This window comes from Spermophilus citellus (genome assembly GCF_964194105.1).
Source record: "Spermophilus citellus genome assembly, chromosome: 9".
Taxonomy (NCBI): domain Eukaryota; kingdom Metazoa; phylum Chordata; class Mammalia; order Rodentia; family Sciuridae; genus Spermophilus; species Spermophilus citellus.
In genome coordinates this window covers 128,896,667-128,911,535 of record NC_138191.1, presented here as the reverse complement: position 1 = coordinate 128,911,535, position 14,869 = coordinate 128,896,667, and the positions used below count along the sequence as shown (strand labels likewise).

Genomic DNA, 14,869 nt, shown 5'->3' with positions numbered 1-14,869 from the left:
ACGAGGAGAGGGTGGCACACTTTAATAGGACAGAGTTCCCATCTCTCTGTCCCCCCGATTACACACACACATACACTTACACACACACACACACACACACTTTGCCAGTGCACATTTTTGCAGTTGGTGAGTATATTTTTACTAACTGAAGTCTCTGGTTCACATGGTTCACTCTGTATGGACCGCCCCCAAGTTGTGATGGTTTGTGATTCTTCTCACTTTCCAGTGGTGCGAACACAGCACACCTTCAGTAGCAACCACACCTAGAGTTTTGAATTTTGGTCTTTTCCTGGGCTAAGGTCCTGCGACACAATACCCTCTTCAGTGCCCCACTGCAGGCAAATGAGGCTTCGGAGCACCTCTTAGGTAGGCTACTCGGAGTCGTGGTGCTCGGCAGGTTGGGAGTGTTCAATTCATTCTTTTTGTACATTGAGGATTCGTTTGCTAACATTTTGTTGAAGATTTTGCAGCTATGTTCATACAAGATGTTGGTTTTTTGTTTTCCTTTCTTGTAATGTTTGTATCTGGTTTTGGAATTGGGATGATACTGGCCTCATTGAATGCGTTGGGGAGTGTTCTGGAAGAAATCGTATCACTTCTTCCTTAAGTGTTTGATATAATTCATCCATGAACTTATTTGGGCCTGGTGATTTCTTCTTTGGAAGATTATTAATTATTGACTCAAGTTCTTTTATGAAGGATGTATGGTCCCACTTGGATCATCTGACTCTTCTTGTATGAATTTGGTAGATTGGTCTTTCAAGGAGTAGGTCCATTTCATCCAAGTTGTCCAACTGTGGACAGAGAGTTGTTCATAATATTCCTTTGTTGTCCTTTCCATGTCTCTGGGCTCAGTGCCAATGGCCTCTCTCTCCTGTCTGCCTGCAATCCTTTTTGTCTTCTCTTTTTTTTCCTGGTTAGCTTACTAGAGGTTTGTTGATTTTATTGATCCTTCTAAAGATTCACCTTTTGGAGTCTGTGTTGGTCAGCTTTCCACTACTGTCACAAAATACCTGAGATAATCACCTTACAGAAGAAAGGCACATTTGGGCACATGTTTTCAGAGATTTCAGTCCATGCTGCTTGGCCTGCTGCTCTGGGTCTGGGGCAGCAAGGTGCATCGTGTCAGAGGAGGCCCGTTCACCCCAGGATAGCCAGGAAGCAAAAGGAGAAGAAGTAGTTAGGGTCCGAAGATTCCCTCCAAAGGCATGTCCCCAGTCACCTAACTTCCTCCCACTAAGCCCCACCTCTTAAAGGCTCCACCACCTCACAGTAGGAGCACAGGCTGAGACCAAATCTTCAACACGTGTGCATTTGGGACACATTCAAACCCAAACAATACAAGTCTCTTTTATTGTTATCTATACTTTTTTCCTTTTTCAATTTCTTTCATTTTTGCTCTAATTTTTATTTATGTTCTGTTTATATTAGGCTTGTTGCCTTTCTATCTCTGGTTTCCCATGGTGGAAGCCTTGATTGTTTATTTGAGATCTTTCTTCACACCACCCATGCATTCAACACCACCCATGCCTGGCTCTCCCTGCAGCCACAAATGTTGGTTTTCATTTTCATTTAGTTAAGATCATTTTTCACTGGTCTTGGGACTTCTTTTATGACTCATGTGGTATTTAGCTATTTAGAAATAAATTGTTTAATCTTCAGATATTTGGGGATTTTCCAGCAATCTTTTTCTTCCTGATTTCTAGTTTAATTCCACTGTGGTCTGAGAGCAGAGTCAGCATACTTTCTATTCTTTTAAATATGTTGAGGTGTGTTTTATGGCCCAGAACGTGGTGTATCTTGGTGAATGATTGTCTATATGTACTTGAAAAGAATGTGTGTCTTGTTGTTGTTGGCTTACATAGTGTATAAACACCAATTAGATCTGGTTGATTGCTGGTGCCATGCAGTTCATCTTGTGGCCTTACTCATTTTCTGCCTGCTGGGTCCATCTGTTACTGGCAGAGAAGGAATGGCATCTCAACTACCACAAGGGATGTTCTGTCTCTCCTTGCAGTTTATTGGGTTTTGCCTCTTGTATTTTTTAACTCTGTTATTAGGTGCATACATGTTTAGGGTTGTTACGTCTTCTCAGAGAATGGACCCTTTTATCATTTTTTAATGCCTCTCTACATCCCCAATAGCTCTTCTTCTGAAGTCAGATGCGTCTGCAATGAATTTAGCTACTCCAGCTTTCTTTGGTGTCTTTGTATTGGAGTGTTAAAGTGTTTGATGGAAACTTGTCAATAGACCTTAATTTAGGAAAACTGGGTACAAACCAAGCTTGTCAAGTTGGTGGCCCCACATAAATCCATCATTCTATGACTCAGTTTCCTCCTCCACAAAATGGGGACTGTCTGGATTGTGAGGATGAAATGGGACATCGTGGCAAAAAAGCTGGCCAGTTTCCTGGCATGTAAAGTTTAATATGTTAGAATGCTCCTCTGTCACATGCATCAATATGTTTTATTAGTAAAATAAACTGTTGGTACTTATGATGGCATTTTAGATTTCTGAGTGCATGTACTTTTTAATGAAACCTGATGGAGATATCCCGAAAAGATGAAGAAGGTGAACTTAGAAAATGATTGCAAAGTCTCAGGCTGGAGTGGATGTCCTGTAGGCTGTGTCCTTAAAAGACAAAGACATTCAGGCATGTGGTATGTGCAGGGCGTCCCAGTTACCCAGAGACTGAGCTGGAAGGATCACCTGAGCTTAGGGTCAATCTAGGCAACATAGTGAGGCCCCATCATAAAAAAAAAAAAATTAAAAAAGAGGAGGAAGGAAGAAAGGAAATAAATAGAATAGAAAAGAAAAGAAATGTGTTTCCTTACCTCCCTGCAGGGCCCGAGGCCAGGGGAAGGTGCTATTGCCCTGGATGCTGAGCTCAGCTCACTCTTCTTATTAAAGCAGAATTAAGTTGGGTGCAGTGGTGCACGCCTGTAATCCCAGCAACTCAGGAGGCCAAGGCAGGAGGATTGCAAGTTCAAAGCCAACCTCAGCAACTTAGCCAGACCCTAAGAGACTTAGCAAGACCCTATCTCAAAATAAAAAAATAAAAAGGGCTGGGGATATGGCTCAGTGGTTAAGCATCCTTGAGTTCAATCAGATTTTTTTAAAAATGAAATTGAGAGGTGCTTCTGTCCCCCACCACCAGCTCCCAGATGCACTGGCCGGGACCCCTTTCCTTTGGGGACCCTAGTCACACCTGGCCCCCTGTTGAAAGGTAGATCATCTTTGGTTAGATAAACTCTGGGTAGCTTCTAAGATGCAATGGGAATAACTAATCACATGGGAACATGCTTCATTGCATGTCCGAGGTTTGAAAGGCAGTTGTATGTGTTAAGTGATTAATTTTGTTTTAATTTTAAAAGAATGTCAACATAGAAAAAAACCCAGAAGGATGTGAGCCACAGTATTAACAGCGGCTTCCTCTGGAGGATGGGATTACAAGAGATTTTAATATCTTTTTACTGCTTTTCTCTATTTCTCATTTTCTGCAATAAGAAATGTTATTTTTTGAATGAACAAAACAATGAACAGCAACACCCCCTCGGCTATGTGTGCCCTCTCCATGGACCTGGCTGGACTGCTCTCACTGGTCACTGGCCTTCGTGGTTTGGGTCCAGGCGGTTTCTGTTTCCTGCCCAGCCTTTCCCTCCCACCCTACACCTGCTGGTGCAGAGTCAAGGGAACAGGAACCGCCAACTCCCTGGCCAAACATTTACCCACTGAGACTACCCAGCTTCCTTTTGCCTTTTTCTGACTCTGCACCCAACAACTTGGTGCCTGTCCCCAGGTCTGGAGTCAGAGAGCACATCCCAGCTCCAACACACTCTAGCTATGTGGCCTTAGGAAAATCACTTACCCTCTCTGATCCTCAGCATCCTTTAACAATGAGGATTGTGAGCGGAGGGTGTAGCTCCCTGTAGAGTACTTGCTTAGCATGTGCCAGGCCCAGGATTCAGTGCCCAGTACCAAAAAATAAATAAAACAACGTGGTGACAATCCACAGTGACTTGGGTGACACATTCTGGCGTACAGTGCTCACCAGGGCCATGCATTTTTGTTCCCATGACCACTGTCCGTCTGTGTTTTCAGTCGGCAGACATCGACAACCACCACGCGCTCATTGAGTTCAACGAGGCCGAGGGCAGTTTCGTCCTTCAGGACTTCAATTCCCGCAACGGCACGTTCGTCAACGAGTGTCACATCCAGAACGTGGCTGTGAAGCTCATCCCCGGGGACATCCTGAGATTTGGATCCGTGGGACTGACCTACGAGCTGGTCATTGAGAATCCACCCCAGGTGAGCCCGGGGCCACTGCAGGCGGGATGCGGAGCCGCGTCGGGGCAGGGGGACAGGGTGCCCAGCTGTGCCAGAGGCACAGGGTGCCCGGGACCACATGCCGAGCCATGACGGGGCAGGGGACGAGGTGCCCAGCAGTGCGCTGCAGGGGACGATGTCCCCAGCTTGCTTCGTCCTGCCGTGTCGCCTGCCGTCGGGACAGCCCAGGGTGCAGCTCTGCGGAGGGCGCCCCTCTTTGCAGGCTGCGCACCGCCGGTAGCGAAAGCCCCGGCCGCGGGTCTGGGGGAGCATCGCCCCCAGATGGCGGGGTGTGGCCTTCGTGAAACTCCGAGTCCCAGCTGGGAACGTGACAGCCACTGTCGGGCCCAGCAGAAACGCGCCCGGGCTCAGGGCCCAGACCTGGGTCTCAAGTGAAATCACTGAAAATCAACCCATGAAACTGCGGTCACCAGGAACGCGGGGCCCACCGGGGAGGCGCGCAGGGGCCGGCGAGGTCACGGGCTTGGCCGCGGATCAGGGAAAGCTCTGGGTCCTCTGGCAGCACTGCGAGGCCTCCTGACCCAGAGGGTGGTGTCCTGATCAGCGGCTCTCAGGAGGCCACTTAGGTCCCCCATGTCAGAACCACGTGACAGCAGAGCAGCAGTGCAGATCTCTGAGCGCCCCCAGGCCCGAGGACTCATGCTTAGGGTTGCCAGAAAAAAATGCAAGACACCTAGTTAAATTTTAATTTATATTAAAAAAAATAATTTAGTTTTAAGTAGGTCCCCAATATGGCATGGGATATACTTATGCTAAAAATTTTATTCAGTTTTTTCAGAAACTCAGTTTGAACTGGATACCCCATATTTTATTTATTCATATTTCCTCATTTATTCATTTATGCTCCAGCTAACAGCCCTACAGTACTCCTGGAAGCTGCATGCTCACCAGCTCCTTGGAGAGCCTGATGTGCCCCAACAGAAGGGAAGCCAGTACAGAATATCTTGTATGTAGCATTTGTGGGCTGTTTTAGGGATGAAAGAAAATGGAATTTCTGATTCAAGTCTGTGAAGTCTGAGGCAGTGTTTCCTTAATGAGTCTGATTACAAGAATTTTTCAGAAATTTCCAGTAAAATTATAGGTTCCTGGGCCCCCTCCTTAGGAAATTCTGATTTTTGTGACTTGCCAGGCAGAGAGGAGAGGACATACAATCAATCAATATATATATATTTCTTATCTTACAAAAATATTTACTGAAATATTACTCATAATAGCATAAAATTTGAGACCTCAGTGCCCATCAGAAGGGGCGTTGTCTGATGAACTATGAGAGACCCATTACCGTGCGACATTGGGCTACCTTTTTTTTTTTTTTTTGTACCAGGGATCAAACTCAGGGGCACTCAATCACTGAGCCCCATCCCCAGCCCTATTTTGTGTTTTATTAAGAGACAGGGCCTCACTGAGCTGCTTAGCACCTTGCTGTTGCTGTCACAATCCTGCTGCCTCAGCCTCCTGGGCTATTGGGATTGCAGGCATGTGCCACCACCAGGCTGTGCTGCCTTTTAAAGACCCAGCTTTGGTGTGGGGTGACTGACATATCCAGCTGCCTGTGGGTAAAGTGCCTAACGTGGTGGGCTTTGACATGTGGCCATCACCACGCCAAACAGCAAGCCGCATAGCCTCAAACAGGCCCGTGGCTCCCCGGCTGGCTCCCGTGGCTTCATTGAGGCTCACATGGTGTGACGCACACGTCCCCCATTTCAAGTGAGCGCCTTGCAAACTCTAGTGAATCGATGAGCCGGCTGCCATTGCAGGGTCTGTTTCCAGCACGGTTCCATCACCCACCCCCAGGGAAACCTCCAACACTCACCCGTGTCCGTCTAGTTCTGATCTTTTCCCTTCTGAACCTGGGGTGGGATCCACACAGCATGAGGTCTGCCACCTCACCATGCTTATGTGAGGACGTTGGTGGCATGAGGTACCTGCCACAGTCTGGCTGGGCACAATTCAGGAGCCACTTGTCAAAAGCAACTAACTTTATTTTTAGAACCACAAACACCAAACAAAACAGCTCCTCAGGAAAAATCCCTCAGAGCCCAACTGCCACCACCGGCTTCCCACAAGCCTCTCACCCCCACACAACCCTCACCACCTCCCACAATCCTCCTGTTCTTGAGGCCGATTGGCTGGGTCACGTGGGCGGAGCCAAAGAAGTCCCCCAATGAGCAGCTCCGTGGAGGAGCCAATCAGCTAGATGTTGCTGGGGCCGCTGTGAGCCAATCATCAGCTGGCAGTCTGAAGGGCAGGGAAACAGCCCAATGAACATCACCGCAGAGGAGCCAATCAGCTAGATGTTGCTGGGGCTGCTGTGAGCCAATCATCAGCCGGCAGCTGGAAGTTTGCTGGCAGCTGGAAGTTTGCTGGGGCCCCTTTGGCTGTGGCTCTCAACAGGTGCCCATCTCCACCGCTGCCCTGCTTCATCTTGCAGAACCCAAACTGTCCCCGTGGAAGAGGGAGGCGACTCCACCCTCGCCCAGCCCCGGCAGCACTGCTCTGCTTCCTGCCTCTATGAATGCTCTAGGCACCCGTGTGACTGGCCTCCTGCGGGACCTGTCCCCCTGGGAGCCTCCCTGGGTTCTGGCTGAAGGGGGGGGTCCCATGCCGGCTGCCACTCCTGTGGATTCTGTCCCGCTGGCCTGGTGACCCTGCCTGTGGGCTGTTTATCTTTAAGTACATGTTGGAGAGTGACTCTTATCAAATATTTTGGGTCCAGTTTTCCTGAGAAATCCAGAGCCAGCTGGACGCCCGCTCACTCCTGTTCCCATCCATCTTTTGGGCCAGGAGAGGGCGCTGTCTCCCCAGGTGGAGTTTTCCAGAACTCCTTCTCTGGAAGACAGCGGTCCTAATATCACAAGGGCAACTGTTCTTTTCCTGACAAAGCGTTCCCAAAGGAAAGGTTGCTACTCCAGGCTTGGTGACGTGACCCAGAGAGGACGTGACAGGATTGTTTTTAGGGAGCAGGAGTCGGGGAGAAGTTAGGGACCTGAGTGTCTGCAACCATATAGCAACGGGGCAGCTGTCCTGCAGACCAAGTCCAGCGGCCCCGTCCAGCCCCATCCCTGCTCTCAACAGCTACATGGTCAAGGTCAAGGCAAAGTGCCTCACTCCTCAAAGCCACACTCTCCACTCTGTGAAGCTGGATCTAATAGTTGCCACCACCCGGGTTCCTGTGGGATTCAGTGGGGCGCTGTATGCAAATTGTTCAGCCAGTGACCAAGTGACCCTGCCTCCTTCTGAGGCCTCCCCAGCTACCAGGTGCTTTTGCGAGTGTCAAACCCATGGGAGGACACACAGGATGGAGAATCAGGACGAGCTCTTGGCTGTCAAAGCACATGGGCACCAGGAAGCTCCGCAAGAATCCAAGAACCCGCTCTCGTCACCATTGTAGTCCCCCACCATGTGGGCCTCCACGTCTCCACTCACGCTGTGGTCCAGGCAGACGGCTCCCTGGGGTTGTGCAGGACGTGACCTGCAGGCCCCAGCCAAGCCTGGAGCAGCCACTGAGTGACAAGTTCCCGCCCACAAGTCAGGAGATTGAAACAAAAGCCCGTCGGGGGGCAGCTGCCTCGGTGGTTGTTGCTGCTTCTTGTTGTTGTGTGTCTGTGTGTGTCTGTGTGTCTGTGTGTGTCTGTGTCTGTGTTGTCTCTGTGTGTCTGTGTCTCTATGTCTGTGTATCTGTCTCTGTGTGTGTCTGTGTTGTCTCTCTCTGTGTCTCTATGTGTGTCTGTGTATGTGTGTCTGTGTGTTGTCTGTGTTGTCTCTCTCTGTGTGTGTGTGTCTATGTGTGTGTGTCTGTGTCTGTGTGTGTCTGTGTCTGTGTGTGTCTGTGTGTGTCTGTGTCTGTGTGTGTGTGCCTGTGTCTGTGTGTGTCTGTGTCTGTGTGTGTGTGCCTGTGTGTGTGTGTCTATGTGTGTGTGTCTGTGTCTGTGTGTGTGTGTCTATGTGTGTGTGTCTGTGTCTGTGTGTGTGTGCCTGTGTGTGTGTCTGTGTCTGTGTGTGTGTGCCTGTGTGTGTGTGTCTATGTGTGTGTGCCTGTGTCTGTGTCTGTGTGTCTATGTGTATGTGTCTGTGTCTGTGTGTGTCTGTGTGTGTGTATCTGTGTTGTCTGTGTGTCTGTGTTGTCTTTGTGTGTGCCTGTGTGTGTCTGTGTCTGTGTGTGTGTGCCTGTGTGTGTCTGTGTCTGTGTGTGTGTGCCTGTGTGTGTCTGTGTCTCTGTGTGTGTGCCTGTGTGTGTCTTTGTTGTCTGTGTTTCTATGTGTGTCTGTGTGTCTGTGTCTGTGTGTCTGTGTCTGTGTGTTGTCTCTGTGTGTCTGTGTGTGTGTGTGTGCCTGTGTGTCTGTGTGTCTGTGTGTATGTGTGTGTGTCTCTGTGTGTGTGTCTGTGTGTCTGTGTGTCTATGTGTATGTGTCTGTGTGTCTGTGTGTTGTCTCTGTGTGTCTGTGTGTATGTGTCTGTCTGTGTGTGTGTATCTGTGTGTGTCTGTGTGTATGTGTGTGTGTCTGTGTGTGTGTGCCTGTGTGTCTTTGTTGTCTGTGTTTCTATGTGTGTCTGTGTGTGTGCTGTCTCTGTGTGTCTGTGTGTGTGTGTGTGTGTGTCTGTGTGTCTGTGTGTCTATGTGTGTGTATCTGTGTTGTCTGTGTGTGTCTGTGTGTCTGTGTGTGTGTCTCTGTGAGCCAGGGCTGCCCTGTCACCAGCCATCCTGTCCTCCAACAGCAGCGGGCCAAGGAAACACTCACCAGAACACAGGAGTTTTGTCTGTTCTGAAATGTGACAAGTCTAAATGGAACCATCCAGAGGAATCCAGGGCGCATAGAGCTGGTTCAGGAAGAGGCGACTGCTTTCCCCTCCCCATGGACAGCTCCTCCAGCCTGACCCGGGAGGGAGTGGGCCCTGGGCTGACCCTGACTGAGGGGTCAGCTCTCGTGTCTGGCCTTCCCCTGGCCTGCTCTGCCCTGTCCAGCCAGACTCCCTGGTGACTTCTGGAAGCGTCCTTCACCCTGGCGACCCCCGGCATCCTGCCCTCACTGGCCAGCAGTCCCTGCTGCTCTCTGCTTCTTGGGGAAGGACACGGTCAAAAGTGAGGGCTTTGATGGGCCAAGTTCACCTTCCAGTACGACCTGAGTTTCAGTTTCCGGTTTCTACACAGTCGTCAAAGGTGTCCTTTCCCCCTTCAGAATTCTTACAGAGGCCATTGGGACTGTCCCATCCTGGGCAAGCTAAGTCCCAAAGAGGTGCCACACTTTCGCAAGGTGATGTGTCTGTCGGTGACGGCCAGAATGGAGATCAAGGGACAGATCTCGCGAGTCCCAGTCTAGGAGGGTTTCCCAGGAGCTCAGAGATCCCAGGGCCGTGGGCGCTCAGGGCCACCAAGGAGGGAGGAAAAGGCAGCATGGGCTCTGGCTTCCCCCCTCACCCCCATTTACCAGGAATCGCCCCCATTACCGCATCCCCGCGGCAGGCCACCCCCTGTCCCTTCCCATTTCTTCCTGGAGGACGAAGCTGCCTGGTGGCTGTGTGTCACAAGCAGTTCCTGGGCACCAGGACGCACCCTGAGCTCACTAGGCGCCACCCCATCCGTCCTCACAAAGTAAGAAGCATGGTCAGGGTCACACAGAGGGAATGGGCAGAGGAGGAGCTGGACCATATCTGTAAAAGGCTCAATCCCGTCCTCTTCACCTGCGGAGGATGAACTTACAGCCATGGACCAAATCTAGGTCCTTAACTGTCTTCATAAAAAAGGCGTCATTGGAAAACTGCCAAGCCGTCCATTTCAGCGTGGACCAGGTTGGCTTTCCTGGTCCACCGTCAGGGCAGCCAGAGATCCGTGGTGCCCCGTGTGCAGCCACCATCTGCTGCATCCAGGAGAATGCAACCTCCACCCTGAACACCCGCCTCCATTTATTCAGTTTCTGGAAGAAGCAAAAGAAAAAAAAAAAAAAAAGAGGTGATGGTGGGGGGGGCAGGAGGAAGAAGGAGGCCCTCACAGCTAACCCAGTTAACTAAGGAATAAGAAAGAAGAAACAGATTTGAACAATTGTTTTATCACCTCTTGAACACAGAGCTTGGAAATATGGATCCCAATCTACACACAGGCATAGAGATGGGCTTATACAGAGAGCAATAGAAGAATGACATTGATACAGCCGAAAGGTATGCCAGACATTAACAGACAACAATCACATGCGTATGTTATAACTTTTACCTGCTTCTTAAAGTGCTAAGTTTTCTTTTAAGGGACGTTTTCCCTGGTGTAACTTTTGAAGTAGAAAAACAGGGTTTACACTCTGCAGTCGACTGCAGCTAGACAACTGTTTGTTCTGTTTCTCTATTTAATGTTTCACTACCTGTCTTGTGACTGGTTCCTTGGTCTTAGATCACTTCTCTGGGCCACTGTTTTACTTTTATAAGGTTAAAGGTAAATCATGATCACAGCGTGATGGGCTTCATTTGAACAGGTCAGAACCTATGTTATAGCACCTTTAATTCTGATGACATATTGATGCTTGTGCTAAAATCACAATAATCATACTATCCAGAAAATTTCATTGTTAGGACATTTCAAAACCCTAACTCAAACTAGCCTAAGCAAAAGATAAATAAATACATAAAAAGGTAGGAAGTCATAAACATAAGGGCTTCAGGCCTGGCTGGATTCAGGTGCTCAAATGATGATGTGTGCCACACTTTCCCAAGGTGATGTGTCTGTCGGTGACAGCCAGAATGGAGATCAAGGGACAGATCTTGCGAGTCCCAGTCCCCCTGCTGCTGGGGACGACTTAGTGGGTGAAAATAGGGCCACACAGGAGGGAGGTCCTTATCAGGCAGACTCTTGGCTCACCTGTGGCAAGGTTCCCAGCAGTAGCTCCAACACAGTTCTAGAGAAAGCCAGCTTCTTCACTGATTTGGTTGAGATCAAGTACCGATCACTGACACCCAAGCGTGGCTCATGCGCCCTTCCTGGGGTGGAGGGGATCCCCCATCCTCCACTGCCTACCTTCCATGTCCCTTTGGGTCCCTTCAGCTGGTAGTTATAGACAAGTCTGGCAAAGTGAGGCAGCAGGGGCTGCAGGTGGGCCCAGGTCTCCCCCTGAGTGAGCTGCTCTGCCACCGCTCAAGGATTCTCCACTATTTTTTTTTTCCTGGTAACTCAAAGCCTTTTTTAAAAGTAATGTTTTTTGTTGGAGGTGGGGCAGAATTTGGATTTACAGGGAGTTGTAATGATGGCACGGGAAGTGACACAGAACTCTGCAGCTTCCACGGCCACATCTTAACGTCTGTCCTGGACCACGGCATGGGTCGGTCAGTGTCCGCAGACACACACACACACACACACACACACACACACATACACACACACACAGCATGGTTCCGTCAGTGTCACCACACTTCAGGAGCCACGCCACCCCGGGCCCATGTTGCTCAGTCACCTCGTCCCCTGGGTCGGCCACTGTTTCTCAGTCTTCCCTTGGTTCTCCTCTCCTTGGTGGCCCTGCCTACTGGCCAGGTGACCTGAGAACGTGCCCCATCTGTGTCTGTCTCTGTCTCTGCTTCGCCTGGGGTCGTGGCCTTCAGAACACTTGCGGCAGAGGCCAAGCGTCCTGCCAGCCCGCGGTGTCCAGACACCCGTCAGCTCCACTTCCCCGGTGTTGGTGACGCTGGGCTGGGTCACCAGGCTTCTCCATGGTCTCTGGGTGTTGCACAGCCTCAGGGAGGGCACGCGCTCCCCCTGCTGGAGTGGGTGGTGTGGTGCTCGGCAGGTTCCACAGGGAAGCGTCTCCGCCCCCAGGGATGCCTGTACCCAACCACGTTCCCACCAGCGCGGTTCCTGTGCCCTCATTTTATACTTCAAGTCATGACCCACCACTTTGTCACTCATCTGTGGCTCAGATTGTCCCAGCCTTGGCCACCACATGACACCCCCCCCCACCCTGGTTGCCTGCACGCCCCTCTAACACATCGCCACCCTTCGTTCTTTCAGAGCTTGCTGTGTGCTGCTCCAGGATCTCCTGGCTGAGAAATCCGCTGAGCTCCTAATGGGTTGCTCCCTATATGTAACCTGAAACTCTTCTCTTGCGGCTTTTAAAATTCTCTCCCTATTCTGTAGAGTAGGCGTTTTCAGGATAATGTGCTTTGGTGTGGATCTGTTGTAATTTTGTATATTTGGTGTCCTGTAAGCCAATTGTATTCGATTTTTAATTCATTCTTCATGTTTGGGACATTTTCTGATATTATTTCATTGAAGAGATTGTGCATTCCTTTGGTTTGTATCTCTGTGCCTCTCTTTATCCCAATAATTCTCAATTTGGTCTTGTCATATCATCCCATAATTCTTTGGAGGTTCTGTTCATGGTTTTTCACTATCTTCACTGTGTGGCCAACTTTGTTTTCAAGATACATATTTTGTCTCCATTGCCTGAGGTTCTGTCTTCCAAGTGATCTAGTCTGTTCTTGATGCTTTCTATTGAATTTTTTATTTGGTTTATTGTTTCCTTCATTCAAGGATTTCTGTTTTGTTTTTTTCCAGCGTCTCTCTTTCTTGAAGTAATCTTTTGCTACCTGTATGTCCTCTCTCATCTCATTGCTGCCTGTACTTGCTCTCTCAATTCATTCTTTGCTTCGCACATCATTTTAATCGTGTACCTTCTGCTCTCCTTCCCTGACATTCCAGCTCTGTGCTGTCAGTGGATCTACCGTTGTATCAGCGTGGCTTGTTTCAGGCACTTTCTTCCCGTTTCTTCATGTCGTCCGTGTGTCTTCCTGTCTCTCAGTGTGGACTCGAGGTATTACGGTTTCTACCGTATAATCTTGTAGTGTCCCTGCAGGTCACCGATACCTTGCCTGCAGGCACCTGGAAGATGGTCTTGTAGGTCCTGGCTGTAGTCACTTAATGGAAGATGGTGGGGAAAGCCACCCCACGGGTTGGTAGATGGGGCCGCAGCACGGTAGCCCTCCTCCGCGTGGTGAGCTGTGATCACTCTCTACCATGCGTGGTGGGTGGGCCTGGGATCACTGTCGTCTGTTAGCATTTCCTTAATTTCTGCGTCATGGTGTATCTCCCCTGCTCTCGCCCAGAATCAGCTGAAGGAAGTTTCACTTGCACTCTGTCTGCCCATGGCTGGTCCAGTTGGGTCAGCAAACACCTGTAGTGTGTAGCAGGAACAGAGCTGGGTGCTCAGCCATCTGCTGGTAAAGATGTAACCAAGAGCTCTCTGAAAAGTGAGGTGTCGTGAAGAGCAAAGGTCTGCTGCTCGGTGGGGACCGTGAGTCAGCACAGCCACCACGGACATGAGTGTGGAGGTTCCCCAGAGGCTGGCCAGGGGCCACACGCCACCCAGCTACGCGGCTCCTCGGTGTTTATCCACAGGAACCAAAGCCACGTAGCACAGTGATCCCTGCAGCCCACGTTCACAGCAGCCAAACCGTGAGCCAGCCCTGGTCTCCATCAGCGGACAAATGGGCCAAGAACGTGGTACATTCTCGCTCAGGTCCCGCGTGGGCAGTGGAGTTTGGGGTTCCTGTGCGTGGAGTGGGCTGGCTGTGAAGTTCAGCTAAGAAAAAAGGCGGCAAAAAAAAAAAACACACGACACAGAAAATAATTTTGAAAAGCGAGGGCGGGACGGCCTCCACACTGGAAGGAGGGGAGCCAGAGCCGCGCTTGGCTCATCTCCACACGGGGACTTCAAGGGCTTTCCATGGATGTTCTTTACCACATAAGGTAGGGGTTGGGCTAACTGTCCCAGCGGGTCATGCCCAACTCTGGAGCCAGGAGAGCTGTCCAGTGGGTAGAGAGGGCAGAGACCCCACGCCTTGGGCAGTCTACACACGGGAATGCCGGGATCGTCCCCAAGGGGAGAACTGAGTCCCCCCCCCCACCCCCTGGCTCAGTTCAAGGCCACTCAAGCAGCATCCCAGTGGTGCACCATACCCACCGTGGAGCTGTATCATCCATAAAGAAAATGAAATCATGCATTTCTAAGTCGAGCTCAGCAGGGCAAGGGTCATGTTTCCCTGCATATGCGGAAGCTAGAGAGGAAAACGGAAAAGGGAGGTGGGGTGGGTCATGAAAATCCAGGGAGACCAGGAGAGGAATGCCACCAAGGGGTGGGCGGGGAGGGCGGGGAGTGACATTGGCCAACCATCTTGTTCTATAGTATGAATACGTGACAGCAGATCCCCTCGACACGCACAAGTATAATGCACCAATAAAAAAGGTGGAAAATATACAATTTCTGATAAAAGTTCGCTGCTATAGATGCCGCACAGTGCGCTCTTTACAGTCCTACCTCACGCCACTCTCTTGGGACTCCACGAGCCGGCGGTTCTCGCAGGACTTTTCTCTTGGTCTTTGCTGAACCACCGCCAGCGCAGGGCGACCACCGAAAGCCTTAACGGTTGGGGTATGTTTGCTCACGCTATGAGGGAGACAAAAGGGGACCGAGAAGGGGCGTGTTGGGGCCTCATGTGTCCCTTGGGGACAGGAGAGACTCTGCTGCGTCAGATGAGGAGCTTCGGGGTCGGC

At 50.3% G+C, this 14,869-nt stretch overlaps 1 protein-coding gene across 1 annotated transcript in view; it reads left to right on the top strand.

The window, feature by feature from the left end:
• Positions 1–14,869, top strand: part of FHAD1 (forkhead associated phosphopeptide binding domain 1) — a 118,019-nt gene that overhangs the window by 15,854 nt on the left and 87,296 nt on the right. The window contains exon 4 of the mRNA XM_081308090.1: positions 4,102–4,308. Within this exon, the coding sequence (XP_081164216.1) occupies positions 4,102–4,308 (207 nt within the window). The remainder of the gene's footprint in view (positions 1–4,101; positions 4,309–14,869) is intronic.